This window comes from Gavia stellata, chromosome 1, assembly GCF_030936135.1.
Source record: "Gavia stellata isolate bGavSte3 chromosome 1, bGavSte3.hap2, whole genome shotgun sequence".
Lineage (NCBI taxonomy): Eukaryota > Metazoa > Chordata > Aves > Gaviiformes > Gaviidae > Gavia > Gavia stellata.
Genome location: NC_082594.1, coordinates 102,621,682 through 102,636,214, shown reverse-complemented (window position 1 = coordinate 102,636,214; position 14,533 = coordinate 102,621,682). Strand labels below are relative to the sequence as shown.

The following is a 14,533-nucleotide window of genomic DNA, read 5'->3' as shown; positions in this document are numbered from 1 at the left end:
TGTGCCTCCTACATGCCTTTGAAAAGCTACATGAGTTAGCCTGCTAAGAATTTACTCCTTACGGGAAGGCTTTTATGTATCATATGGCTGAAAAAACAACATTTTTCACCTTGTGTTGATCTGCTTAGGTACTACTCTTCTCCCCACATGCAGTTTCTGGCTGTCGTGGCTGGCAGTCATTCTGTTGGTCAGGATAACTGAGAGTAATTCCTAAGGTGCTGGAATATAATCTGCTGCTGCGCTACTGTTAAGAACTAAGTAGGTGTAAGTACCTGACAGCTTGGATCGTGACAAGTTAAATATTTGCAGATTTATGCATCCGTAGAATTAGTGGATGAAGCTTCGGCTCACAGTGACCCTGTGCTGTTTGTATAGTGCAGTTGACGTGCCCCTCTCCGCAGGGGTAGAAGTCAGGGGCATCACTCGCCCGTAAGTGAAGGCAGCGGGACTGCGCCCATCCCAGGGGAGGCCAAACCTGCCTTGTAGCCTTGTTTAGTAACAGGAGGTGACAAATGGGCCAGAAACAAATGTATTAACACCCCCCAAAGAACTGGTATTTTCAGTTGGCAACAGTAATCGCTTGAGAAAGAACCCTTTTTACTCTGCGAATAATGAAACTGCTCTCCTTTTCCCCCCAAATTTATGCTGGTTTTGATCAGAGATAGTGAGTGTTCTGGTAGAAGAAGGGGAGATAAACCTTTTCTTAGGTAACATTTGTATTGCCTGCAGTGGGAGTTTCACTCAAGATGAAGTTTGACACTATGCATCATCTGATGCCTGTTTATGCGTTATTTATCTATCTGTCCACTTTATGCTGCCCTCCCCTCTGCTGTCTTCCCTGCTGCCAGGCTGTATGCTGCGAACGCTCTTTAGAGACGAGTATCCAAGCAGCCAGGCATCGCTAATACATTTTAAAACACAGCACCGATGAACAGCTTTCCAAACCTGTGGGGAAGGTTCAGGTGCTGGGTATACTCTTTCTGGAGAGGGGAACGCAGCCATGGCGAACGAGGGAGGCTTCAGAAAAGTTGGGGTGAGCAGACGGGGTGCGGGGGATGGCCCCCCGGCGCTCGGAGGCGGTCAGCCCCTCGGCGGAGGGTGAAGCCCCGCAGCCCGGGCGGGCGCCGTGGCCTGACACCGCCCCGGCATCGCCCCGCCCCGCCCCGCCGCGGGAAGGCGGAAGGGTTTCGGGGTGGCCCCGCTCCCCCGCCTGCGAGGGCAGCGCCCGGTGCCATGGCGCGGCAGTGCCGGCGCCTCCGCTGCTGAGGGGGGCCCGCGCCGGGAGCTGCCATGGCCGCCGCCCTCCGCTGCGCCCTCTGTAGCTGCCTCCTGCTCTGCGGTGAGTCCGCCCCGGGCCTGGCGGGGGGGCCCGGCCCGCCCGGGCGAGGGATCGCCCTCCCGATACCCGCCTCGCCGCGGGGCGCGGCGGCGGGAGCAAGGGTCGCTGGGGGCGGCCGGCTTCGTTCTCCAGGGCCGCGCTGCCCCGAGAGCCCGGCGGCCGCCGGTGGGAGGGGCCGCAAGGAGCCGTCAGCCGGTGGCGGCTCCGCGGGGGGCGCCGCTGCCGTGACGAGCCGAGCGGCACCGACGGCGGGCGAGCAGCCGGGCGGGTGTCCTCCGCCGCGCCGTAAGGGGAGCGGGGAGAGGCCGGCGGCCGCCCGCCCGCCCTTCGCGGGGGCCTTGGCTGGAGGGCAAAGGGCTGCCGGGGCACCGGCGGGATGCTCCGTTGGCGGGGGCTTAGCTCCTCTGCCCACGCGCTGCTTTTCCCCGAAGGCTGTATCTGTGCCGAGAAACTGGAACTTTCCTTTTCTGTTTTGGACACTTGTGCAAGCCCCAGTGGTGAAACGCGCGTGTGGGAGCGAAACCACGCTCTTCCAGGCACAGTAGCCGCGAGCTGTGGGAGCGCGGGCGTAGCCGTGCCCGCAAAGGCCGGCACGGAGTGCCCTTCCTGGCACAGCTTGTGCTGCTCCGCGCAGGGCGAGAGCGCTGGCAGGGCAGCCACCGCGGCCGCTTAAGCTGGCCTAGGCCGTACGTTGCCCAAAACAGGCCGTATCCGAGAGTGTGATGCGAGCTGCGTACAAACCTTCCATTCGCAAAGAACAAAACCACAGAAGTCATTTTCTCAGCTCTTTGGGTCCACAGTGTGGAATAGAAAACTACCTGGAGACTTTTAAAGTAGAAGACCCTGTCAGGGAAGCGAGCCCTCAGAGGCGTCATGCTTTTTACTGGGAATTCACAAGCCTACGTCGAACCTTTGGAGGGAGCTTCCTCAAAGCGCAGGCAGCGCCCTAGAGAGGGTCCTTTGTGGCAAGGACCGTGTCGTGCGGGAGAGGAGAAATCAGATGCCTTGTACTAGCCAGGTTCTTTTTCAGCTGTGTTGTTCACGCTGAGTCTTTGCAGTATGTTACCTGCACCCGTCTTCCTCGGCGTTCTGCATACGGGGGATTTTGCAGGTAGGAGAAGGTACAGGAGCAGGAGGCCAGAGGTGCCTTCTACACTCCAGGCACAACCCTACATAGGGGCAGAGTGTGTGCGCAGGCAGAGATCTCTGGAGGCGAGTGCCCAACGTGGGTCAGTCCTGGTGGGGCCACGTACACACAGGGACGGCGTCTCTCAAGTTCTGGGCACAGGAGACCAAGCAACTTCTGCTTTTCCGATGTGAAGCACGTTTGAGTTGATTTGTTGGGCGTGAGGGTAGCATTGCAGGAAAGGGGTCTGCGAAATAGTTTTTACTTAAGCATAGTTTTTACTTAAGCAGGGTTTAGATTTAAAACCCTTGCTTGCTAAAGGTGGGTAACTGACACATTCATTTCATGTATTTATGTGTCAACTATAAACATGTAAAATAGGTTATTTCTTTTTTTCCTTAGAACATTTGTCATTAGGTTTTTCTCCTGTGACATTTAAGCACTAACCTGATCTGACAGGGTTTGTTTGCATTGATAAGGTGTGTTGCAAAAGTGGGCCAAAATATTTTCTATTTTAGTTTCAATACCAAGAATTATTTTAAAATAATTAAATCATAATAGTAATGGACTGTTCATCGATACTACTTTAGGGTTTCCTTTGTTCAGTTTCAATAAAGTAAAACAATTGTGTTTTCATCACTTGTGAAGAGTGCCAATTAATGATACATTTATCTGTATGGTGTATTTAATACCCCTCTTGCCTTCGAAGGTACTTCATGTTTATCTCTGTTTTTCAAAAGGGTGGTTTAATAACAGAGTGAGTAAAGCATTTTAAATGGCAGTGCTAATCCCTGCAGTAATGATATAAACATGCTTATAGTGGATTATTTTTTTTTTAATTATTTCAGTCTTATACCCAGGTATACGTAGTAAGACTGTTCATATTCCTCTTCAGAAAAAAACCCCAACAAATCAGTCCACACACCCGTGTTGTTTCCATAGTGCTACTGGAGCACGACTTAGAAAAAATTGATTTTGACGATCTCAGTGAGAGTTCATGCATTGTAGCCTGATGGGCCCTAAGTCTTGACAAGTCAGTCATGAATAATAAATGATGATATCATAAAGACTGTACTTACTGGAAATCATTGACGCTGGCTAATTTGTTGTTGTTGCATAAGCTCAGAAGGAACGATGGCATAGGGATTTAAATTAATTATATTAAAGTCTGTTTTTAAAAAAAGTGTCTGAGGCAAGGAAGAGAAGGGCGGCTCTATGGAAGTTCTGGATGATGAGAAGTTGCTGGAGGAACACATACTAAAATGTTTGTTTTTTATTGCTCCCACAGTATCTGGAATAGTGCCAAAACCCCAAAACGCAAGAATTATTTCAGTTAATCTTCGTAGCATTTTACAGTGGGATGCACCTAGGTTTCATGAAGGGAATATAAGTTACACTGTCCAATCTAAGAGGTAAGTCTGGGGGAGTTGTGCTTTCCTTAGTTCACGTTTTACAGTTGTGTGTGTTTGTGATTTGTTTCCTTTTTTATCGGAAGATCAGTAGCTGTCCTTTTCTTTTAGCTTGTGAGAGGCTTATCTTCTGAGCTAAGTAACAGGGCAGATGCATTTTCTACACATTTCACACCCAAGGCAGCTTCGTACGTACTTTTTTTGGAACAAGAAACACATTTTATTGTTGACTGTTATTAGCTCTGTGTGTGTTTTTTCTCTATCACATAGCTGTTACCTGCGATTCAAGAGACTTAGTCCTGCTGAGCTTAGGACCTAATCTGATCTTTCACTCCAGCAGCATTTTGTGCTCTGCCACCAGCGCAGCCCAGCTTGCCAAGCACCCTTAGTGGAAATGCCCGATGAACTGCAGGCAGGTGGCTAGTTCATTCAGTGCCTTAAACTTAGGGCACATGTTCTGAGGTCTCCTTTTGTTGTTTTTGGTGGGTTGATTTAGCTTTGATTTGGTTTTGCCAGTGTCCTTCCAAGTTGGTCTTTCCTGTTGGGAAAAGTGGTTTGTGCGGCTGTACTGAGGAAGGTGGCGGCTTCCCCATCTGAGTGGTGGGCTCCCTGCCTGCCTCCGAGCTTGGCAAGGAAGCCACACAACAGGCCAGAGGTCTCACGTTCCTGCTGGAGGTTGAATTCTTTGGCCAAGACAGGGTAGGATGTAAAGCGGAGATGATGGCACCCACAGGCAGGTGCCTGCTGAGGAGAAATCCCCAAACCAAGCATACTGGCCGTCTTAGTCAAAAGATTTTTCTGGGTTCTGGTAGCAATTACCTGTTGATCACAACATTCCTAGATGGGCCTTTGATGCAAACCAGAAAGAGTATCATGTATTATACCGTTCCCAGTCAGTTCTCCAGCTCTATTTTCTCCGGCTTTTCCTTATATGCATGTCTTAAAGACAGTTCTGAACAAAGTCCGAGGTAGGCAGCAAAGCCATGCATAGTGATACTGTCTTAATGTTTGCAGACTTGTCTGATATCTACTACATGTCAAATCAAGTTTTGTAACCACTGCCAAGAAAAAGGCATCTATTTACTGAATCATAATTTTAATCTCTAGCTTTATCACAGATTTATAGATGCATATAAAATGCTTAATGTGTGTGCACACATTAGTAATGATGTTTCTTACACACTTGATCTATTTTTTCTTGTTCATGAGTCATAATGGTTGTATTAACAAACAGATATGCTACTTTTCCAGTTAATTGAGAAGAAAGACATGTAGTCAGTTGTAATTTACACATCATATACATTTTGTTTCTCTTCCATACAGCATCAATTTCCCTGGAGACACATATGAAAATGTGAGCACAAACTTGAGACTCACAGAGTGTGATGTCTCTTCTCTGTCTGCGTATGGAGACTACATTTTACAGGTCAGAGCAGAGTCAGAAAATAACTATTCAGACTGGGCGACCATCAGATTTAAGCCAATGGATGACAGTAAGCCTTTTTCTAATCTTCCACAAAAAATACTGTCTGCTATTAATGCACCTTTACAATTTGGCTCCATAAGAAAAACTAGAGCATGCAGATAATTTTAAAATTTAATTACACTGAACTATAAAATCTTAGTTGTAACACTTCCATTTTTTGAAGGTGGAAGTTGCTGTCAGAAAGCATAGTAGATTCACTGTTACAGCTAGATGTTAGATACTCAAAACATCTTTTGAGGAGGTTTTCAAAAACTGTATATTTTTCCCTTAAAATAAGGATAGTTTATATTTTTCAGCCAGGGAAAGCTTTTTTCCAAGGATTCAGACTTCCTATATATCTACATAAGTTCAATTACTTTCTTCTTCATTGCTGTGTCAGGCAAAAAGCTTTATTTTTTAAATAATTTCACAGAGAAATATTAATTTTTAGTTAAGAAATCTTCATTGCACAATATTGCCATTCTTTTAGTGAAGCTTTACAGTCTTTTGTGAGAGGTGATTTAGACATTGCCTTGCATTAGAGTGCACAACAGAGATCTTAATCATGTTGCTGTCACCTGAGCTTGGGAATGAGGGAGTGGTTTTTACCAATGAGCGTCCTTTGTTTTGTACATTCTTACTTTACTCATTAGCAAAAGTCAAATTATTTTAGATTACACAGTTAATGTTACTGAAGGCTTTTTTTGCCTCACAGCTCACATTTTTCTCCTCACATACAAAACCATGTTGCACCTCATCTTTGAGAAAAACTTTTAAAAATCCTTTTCTTTCTTGTTCTGCCTTCATTTGCTTGAATTTTATCATTCTGTACCTTGAATTTCAGAGTGTAATTTTACATTTTACAGCCTTGTTTTTCAAAATGCTTTTATTGGTTATCTCTCTCCAAAAGCATAATGTTAATATAATTTAATCTAGAACAGAAGCACTGAAACATAGCACAGGAAAAAATCCCACAACAACATTGCAAGTATAAATTACAGCCAAAAGAAAGTGTAATACAAAAAGTATGGATGGATTTTCAGAGCAGAGAGCAAACGTGTAAATTATTAACAGAGTTGTGGTTTGACATGTATTTGAAAGAGCGTGTGGCATTCAGAGCAGGCTTGGCTTTGGAAAGGCAGCTTATTCCTGAACTGAGAAAATCTGGATATAAAACTACCTGGAAAGAAAGACCTGTGAGTACTGGCCAACTGGCCAAATCTCTGAGGGGGACATGAGGTTTTTTAATGTTGTCATAGCTGATCTGAGCAGGGCATCATGATAAAAATATCTGATATTCCTTTCTGTGTTATTATTTCTGCTAGTGCTTTTGTAAGAATTTCCACACTGTATTGTAGGAATAGCCTAAGAAAACCATTCCTCACATTATTTTTCACAAGTTCAGCAACATATTCATGAGCATTACATCAATGCATGGTAGAGCAAGCAGATTTTTTTTTTTTTTTAATTTTTAATTAAAGAAACACATATTTTTAGAGGAATGCAAAATTGCCTGTATATTGAGCTCTTCCTTTGTTAGACACGTGGTAGTCTGGCTGTAGCCAGGCCGAACTTTAGTAGAGGCAGCCAAGGCAGAGTTCTTCATTGGAACTACAGGAGACGTTAATGGAGAGCTCATTGCAGACACAACGTAGCTGATAACTAAGCTACTCATGAATTAATTTAGGTAGTGGCACAAAAACCTAATAAGGACAAGCCATTTTCAAAATACGAGAATATAATATTCAGTCTAAGGAGCTCAATCTTTAAGACATACAGAAATAATTCAAATGTTTCAGTTTTTCAAAGTGATCACAATGAAAGAATTGTTAAAACACTTCACTAGAGGGTCTCCTCAGAAAAGACAGATGTTGCAACAGCTTGGCCCAGAAAGAGAAGTGAGTAGTAACCTATAGAAATAGTTCTTCCTCTCCCAGGAGTCACTACAGCTGGCAAAAGAGAACTGAGTTAGTGTATGGGAAATGTAGTCTGCAAAAACATCTGTTAGTTAACAGAAAAAATAAATCCCTTTCAAGACCAGTTCTATAAGGAAAGGATTTATTTATGCCTGGCCATGAAAGGAAATTTAAAGCACGAATTGTCATAGGTTGTGTAAAAATGTTAAATTGAAAACAACGTAAAACTGAATTCCATTCTTTCTTCTCTTCCACCATTCCAATGTATAGCAGTCATTGGGCCACCTGATGTAAAAGCGAAGTCAGAGTCTGGGTCCCTGCATGTGGATTTCATAGGCCCTTTCGCTGAACATGAACATGACAAGTGGCCTCTAAAGCAATATTACGGCTCGTGGAATTACAGAATACTGTACTGGAAGAAAGGCAGCAATAAAGAGGTAACTTCTGCTTCCTGGATGTTGTGACTCCATGACTTTGATATATCCTTTTCTTGGTAAAATACCGAACTGATGAAGTTCTGAAGTACTGAAATAAAAATATATCTCTACTAATTACAGTATAGTAAAGTCTAATCATTACAACTGGCATTCAGAGCAAGTGGCAGATAGCTCTGTAGTTAAACAGTAGCATGGATATAATTTACTCTTTCCATAATTAGAAATAACTGCTAAATTGTTAGAGTTTCTTCCCTCAGTTTAGTTATGTGTTTATTTGCGATGCAGTCTTCCCCGCCAAATCTCTGTATTTCACATATACAAGCAAGAACATAGAAGCTGCAACATCAGCAGTATCTGCTGACTTAGATTCAAATCTGATGTAATTCAGATATTTGTGCTCTTCTTGGGACTTTGGGCTTTGAATACCACCATGAGGCCTTATATTAACTGTGGTCACCTTCACCTCTTCAGTTTCTATCAGTTGTAATTCGCTTTCTTCCTTTCGTGGACAGCCTCTTCCACAGACAGATGTTACTCAGCTCAAAAGACTTCTCCATACAAAATGCATGGAGAAAGATCATAAATAGTATATTAATTATAGGGTCGTGAGTTCTATTACAGGAAAAAAGGAAGCCCTTTACTGGAAGGTATCAGTCACAGTATAATTAGTGCTTTGTACATCAGTGCAATTTTCATATAATAGGACTTCACTACATATGATTCTGATTTTTATTTGTTACCCTGCAAAATTATTTGGCATTCAGTTCCAGAAAATGAGGGATCATCAGTTCCCAAAAACCAGACTGGTTTTCAATTCCCAAACTACAAAAAAAGAAGGTATTTCTGCATATGGGATGCAAACTTAGGCAGATTACAAGAGAAAGCAGAAACTTCAGGTAGAATCTGTGCTTGTAACACTTCAGAGCAGAAGTCTGGGAAATTTCCATAGGGATCAAAGAAGCAAAAGGCATAGACTATGTAACGTCATCCTTTTTTTTTTTTTTTGAAGTGGATGCTTGCTCAAAATGTTGAAACTTAGCTATAGAGTCTTCTCACCCCTGAGAAAGAATCTGTTGTTATGTAATGGGGCATGTTGTAGGCATTCCTATACTCTGCAGGGGCAGTATAGTTACAGGGACATAACCAATCATGCCTTTAAACAACAAGCTGCATCAGCTGTCAGTTACCTAATAGCTTCCACAAGCCTTTTTGTTTCTCTGATTTTTTTTTTTTTTTCATCTAGATCATCCATCCTCCTTGCTCTGTCTCAAATTTAATTATGTTTGCCTGTGATTTGCCTGATCTCGTTTGGTTAAGCAATTGTTTCTCTCTGCAAACAGATCTCATTTATCACTTCTCTGTAGGCCTCTTCAGCCTAAAACTTCATTAATGCTGCTAGAAGCAGCCAGAAAGTCAGTGGTGTGAATGGTCTCACACTCTAACCATAGGTGAAATCAATGCAGAGTTATCAGTTATGTCACATAGGTAGGGCATTTCATTCTGCCTTTAAAAGCCTTATTCACATAGCAGCTATAACTGCTAGGATTTGTCCTACTAAATGTAATTTTAATTACTTAGCTAGTCCATTCACTGGACTTGTGCTTTTCAAATTTTTTTTATTCTTCTCTGATATTAGGTAACTCACATAGATACTAGACATAACTCTGAAATACTATCTCAGCTGGAGCCATGGACGATATATTGTATTCAAGTGCAAGCAGTTATCCCCGAGTGGAACAAAACAGGGAAACTGAGCGGAGAGCTTTGTGAGCAGACAACCCACAACGGTAATACCTGGTGTATCAGAATGGGACACGTGCTGTAGGGAACTGGGAAATGTGCAAAGCCATTCAAAATGAAAATCGGTGTAACGTGTAAACCTTCCAAAACCGGATGTGTTTTATTTTAGTGCTGTTTGGTGGTTAATACGTGGGTACCTTTGGAGCGAAGGAGTTGGAAATGAATTGAAAACTACAAGCAATATAGCACCGATGGCATGATCTTTTACTTTGCTGCAGAGGCCTCTGCGTTCCTCACACTCTGAAAATCAGAGTTAAATGGAGTATAGGCTCTTCACTGGCCACACTCTGTGTCTGAATCTCTTTTACCATCAGCTGTATTCATTATCCTATGAAAGCCTTTGTTCCGTATAACTGAGAAAGGAATTGGACCCTGTGTTGCAGTCTGGTTCATCTGTGTCAATAGTGCCATGATGCTCTTTCTCTGTGAAACACAGCAGTTATTAATCAAAAATACAAACAAATATTTTGTTTAGATAGTTTCTTTCTCATTTTGGGGGCAGTTAAGTACCAAAAGTGCTCTCCTTTCCAGCCATGCCACCTTAGCTGCTGTCTGTGGAGTCCAGCAATAATCACCACGTTGTCTGACCCTGTCCTCTTAGCAGGGAGCTTCATGTCCCTAGTTAAAAGAAAGGATGGGGTCCTAGATACTGTCTTTTTCATAGGCATAATATGTATTTCAGCTAACTTACACCCTCAGATAACGTGTGGAAAATCAGAGGCAGAGAGGCAAGTTAATGAGGAAGTTATCTAGGGGAAGCCTGGGGAAGCTACTGGGCTAACCTGTTTCTCGTGGTTTTCCTCCTAAAATGTTTCCTCATATATTTTTCCTACATGTATATTATCTGCCTGCACTGCAGTTGAATTGCAGGTGGGTTTTGGTGGTGGTGTTGCTTGTTAGTTCGTGGCTAGAACAGTGCTTAGCAAGCGTAGGTTGGTTTAAAACATTTATACAGTGATGTATGGATACGTCTTCATTCCCATTGCCTGTTGCGAAATCCCTGTGCATGACATAATCTTTTTAAAGTCTCAGTAGTTTAGAATTTTATAGACTTTTGTCCCCTGCTGTCTTGTCTTTGCTGCCGTTTTTACAGATTTCTTTAAGAGAAAAGTGGAAGTCTATACTCTGGTAGTGTTATATGCCAACTCCTACACTCCAAACACCGAAGACTGTACACCAAAGAGTGTACAATAGCTTTTTACATGCTATCACCTTGTGGATAGTTCTGTTGATCTTTTTTCCTTTAATCATTTGTCTAGTATTGCATGTAGAGTCACCAGTATGTGTAATTGTAAATGGCTAAATATGAAGGCTTGTAAGCTTACTTTATTGAGAACTTCCTCAGCCTATTCAGGCTAGAAATTTAAGAGCTAAGAGGTATTTTGCATCTGGAAACAAAGACTTATGTTTGCAGTTGCAATTTTGTAACAGGTTGTGGGGTTTTTTTAAATTCCATAGAGAGAGTGATTATTTGAAAAGAATATGTTAAGAAATTAATAATCACAGTTACTATTTTTTTTTTCTTGTCTCTTGCAGGTGTAACTCCTGTGTGGATAATTGTGACCATTCTTATAGGATCAATGTTGGTTATTGTAATAGCTGTTCCTGTTTGTTTCTTTTCCTTTTTGTATCTGTATCGACTCACCAAACATGTTTTCTGCCCTTCGTATATTTTCCCACAACACTTGAAAGAGGTTTGTTTCCTACCCAACACAATTCTTTTCAGCAGAACTGCCTGCTTTTCAAAGGCTCTCTGTGCCAAAACCTTTAGAGCTTCTTTTATTTTGCCTGGTTTCATTTGCACTTGATTGTTAGCCATCTGTAAAGTGAGGGGGTTTTAGACTATAAGGAGTAGTGCTGGTTATCTGTTGTTATACAGTTGTTGTTTATGGTAAAACTCGCTCTTCTGCCAAACATAAAAAGCCATTCAAATAAGCATAAATGATAAAGTCATGAACTTTGGAAAAAGCTGACAAAGGAAGGTACTTTTCAGTGTGAGAAAGGTAGCGGAAGTTAGTTCATTTAATATTTAATTTCTGGCATTATAAGGTCATACATTTTGCATGAATGTTACCTCAGTTTTTTCATCAAGTTCTGTGGCGCTGCATAGACATAAGTAAGAAGCAGTGAAATTAGACTTCCTTTTGAAGTATACCGATGTATAATAAACTCTAAAATACTGTCATTTTGAATTGTTCTGCACAGAATGGTCCAAAATATTGAAAAGCTGAACAATTTAAAAACTTGGCATAGGCTTTTATTCCTAAAGCAAATGCATAATTTGTAATATGAAGCTTTATATGGCTTAGAAACAGGACGTTTTCTTTCATTTTAAAGTGAGAGAATAACAGGTGTTAACCTTCGGTTCCCCTTTTTAGATAGTGGACAACTGAGATATCTGTCTCCGCTGTCTCATTTTAGACTTAAAATTGCACATTTGTTCTCCTGAAACAAAGTTCTTTTGCAAATATAATAATGAGTTTTAACTTCAGTAAAGAATGTAGTGAAATCTGAAAATTCAAGATAAAATGAGAGCGATGAATGTTAGCCATTACTGTTCGGGAATACCACTGACCCTGTTAGCCATACAGCAACTTCGGAAGGCTGTATCATAATCTCCTCCAAGAAACAAGGCTATACAAGAGTGTTAGGTATGCTAAAGTTTCCTGCAGTTTCTCTGGGTCTTTCATTTTGACTCATTTAGAGTGCAGCAGACTAAGGCTTTGCAGCTGACTTAGCGAGCGTCTTGTGCTTTAAGCTGAGCGCATGCTCAGCACACAGTAGCTTGCTGAACCTGGAGCTCAGCTGTTGGAAGGTAGCATTGCTCTGATCAGTACAGGATATGCTCAAATTTCAGTTTGCTCACAGGTTTCTTACAAGAAAGGGAGAATTTTCATTTTGTGCTAGTGGTTAATCACAGTAATCAAAGGTCAGTCGTGCTCACCTAAAGTGACATTTATCAAAGGCAGTGGTTTCACTAAATGAACATTTGAGATTGCAGGTTACTGACAGAACATTTCTAATCACATTTTGCTAGAAAAAGGTCTAATAGCAATAACATTAGTATTTATTTTTGTAATTACAGTGAACAGGACTCCTGATAGAGCAGCTTGTTTCTTATGTAAAATGCACTAAAGTAATAGACAGGGGTCAGGTCACAAGAACAAAATGCAGTTATACTCCTCCAGCCACTACCAATAAAATGAACTGCCACTTCAGCTGCCAAAATGAGTGGTTGACATGTTATTACTGTGTTGAGTAGGTGTGCTGTTCTTGTGTTGACATTCAAAATACAGTCATGACATCCTGCGAAGTCCATGTTGATTCTTGAGGCCAGTTCCATCTTACCAGTAGAACAGGGAGTGGGAGGAAGTTACGGTGTTTCGGTACTAAAATTAAGTCATCTTTCTCACTGAACTGCATAGCCCCGCAAATCTCCCTCCCTCTCCTTTACTTGACTAAATGGTTATGGTTTAGGTTGACATTTAAAGCATCACTATTTGATGTCTGAGCAGACAGTTCTCTGAGATGGCAGGAACAACTCACATCTCTTGGAGCTGTTTGACAAATCTCTCTGCGAACTCCTTCACCTACAGTGAAGTCACCGTTTTTAGTTTTTGTTTCCAAACAAAACCTAGGTATTTTATTTTTTTTAAGAAAGTTTATGTTCCAAAGAAGTCACTAATCCCTGGAGTATCTTCTCGCAAATAAGGGCACTGCCAACTTGCTTCCAAGCCTTGTACAGGATGTTAAAGCGAGCAGAGAGGTTATTACAATGTCACCACTCTGGGACTTCTAAGGATTGAGAAAGCCAATTGATGTGTGGAAAACAATATAAAACATTTCTAAGCAAACAGGATGGTATGGCTGGTGCAGCCTAATTCTCATTTCCTCTTTCCTTCACAGTTTTTGAGCAAGCCTCCCAGTGGTTTGCAAGTTTTTTCTCCACTCCCACAAGAAGAGCATCTTTTTTATGACAAGCTAACTGTCATTTCAGAAGAATCCAAAAATCACGGTGATGAGACTGGGGATGAGGCCATTAAGACAACAGAGCACCTTCAGGACTCTGAACAAGCAGATTCTGATTCAAGAATAGTACCAGCTTCAGCAAGGGCTTAAATGCCCTCCTTGTACTTCACTCGGACCAAAAGAAAAGGAAATGAGCTGCTGACTTTATTTTCTTATTGCTGTATTCTTAAGACAGTAAAAATTCATATACTGAGATGTGTACAAGACTTTTGACAGAATCCTATTATTTTTATAAAGTACAAGAAGCTTGACTATAATGAGGAATTAAATGATACGTAATTTTTGCCACTGTTTGTAGTGGCTCACTGTTAAGTTGTAGCAATACCTAGGACTGTATTATGACATTAAATTAAAAAGCAAATATATATATATAAAAAATACTAGATAATTTAACTTTGATGAACTATTTATTGCAAAAGCTAATAAAAATGGCATATTATATAAGGTTTGTAAAAGAAAATCGTATTTTGTAAAGAAAGACCTGATCTGACTTTTTTTTATGAGAAATTGTGTGTATTTCTTAAGGATATTCCTAGTGGTATAATCTTTCTATTGAATATTTTTTTACCTGATGCAAAATTGTGAAGTTATTATGACGGTATGAACTTGATACGAATAAACCAAACACAAATACTCAGTGTGTTTTGCCTTGCAAGGTGTTACTCATACTTCATTGCTAAGGGTAATGGGAACATACCAATGCACTGCCAGATAGCCCTCTATGTTCAGGTATTGCTCAGTCTCCTGAGCCTCTGCCCTGCAGTTTCTATGGGTAATTAAATTTTGCCTACCTAATCCAGAGTCCGCTGAAGTCTGTGGAAAACTCCGCAGCTAAAGTGGGAGTTAAAAAGTAGGTTCATTTTATTTATCTACTGATATATAATTCCAAAAAGTAAATCTAGGTTGATGTGACCTGTTACAATACACTCCACTCTCACTAATGTTGTGAGTGACACAATTTTTTTTGTGTGTATTATTACATCAAAATGAGAGTGAAAAATTAAATTCTGTC

At 41.5% G+C, this 14,533-nt stretch overlaps 1 protein-coding gene across 1 annotated transcript; it reads left to right on the top strand.

The window, feature by feature from the left end:
- Positions 1-1,290: 1,290 nt before the first annotated feature.
- On the top strand, positions 1,291-14,051 carry IL10RB (interleukin 10 receptor subunit beta). Its single transcript, XM_059822123.1, has 7 exons — positions 1,291-1,339; positions 3,754-3,877; positions 5,198-5,367; positions 7,526-7,692; positions 9,329-9,479; positions 11,029-11,186; positions 13,399-14,051. Exons 1-7 carry the CDS (start codon positions 1,291-1,293, stop codon positions 13,609-13,611), a joined length of 1,032 nt encoding a protein of 343 aa, XP_059678106.1. The 3' UTR covers positions 13,612-14,051.
- The last annotated feature ends 482 nt before the right edge of the window (positions 14,052-14,533 follow it).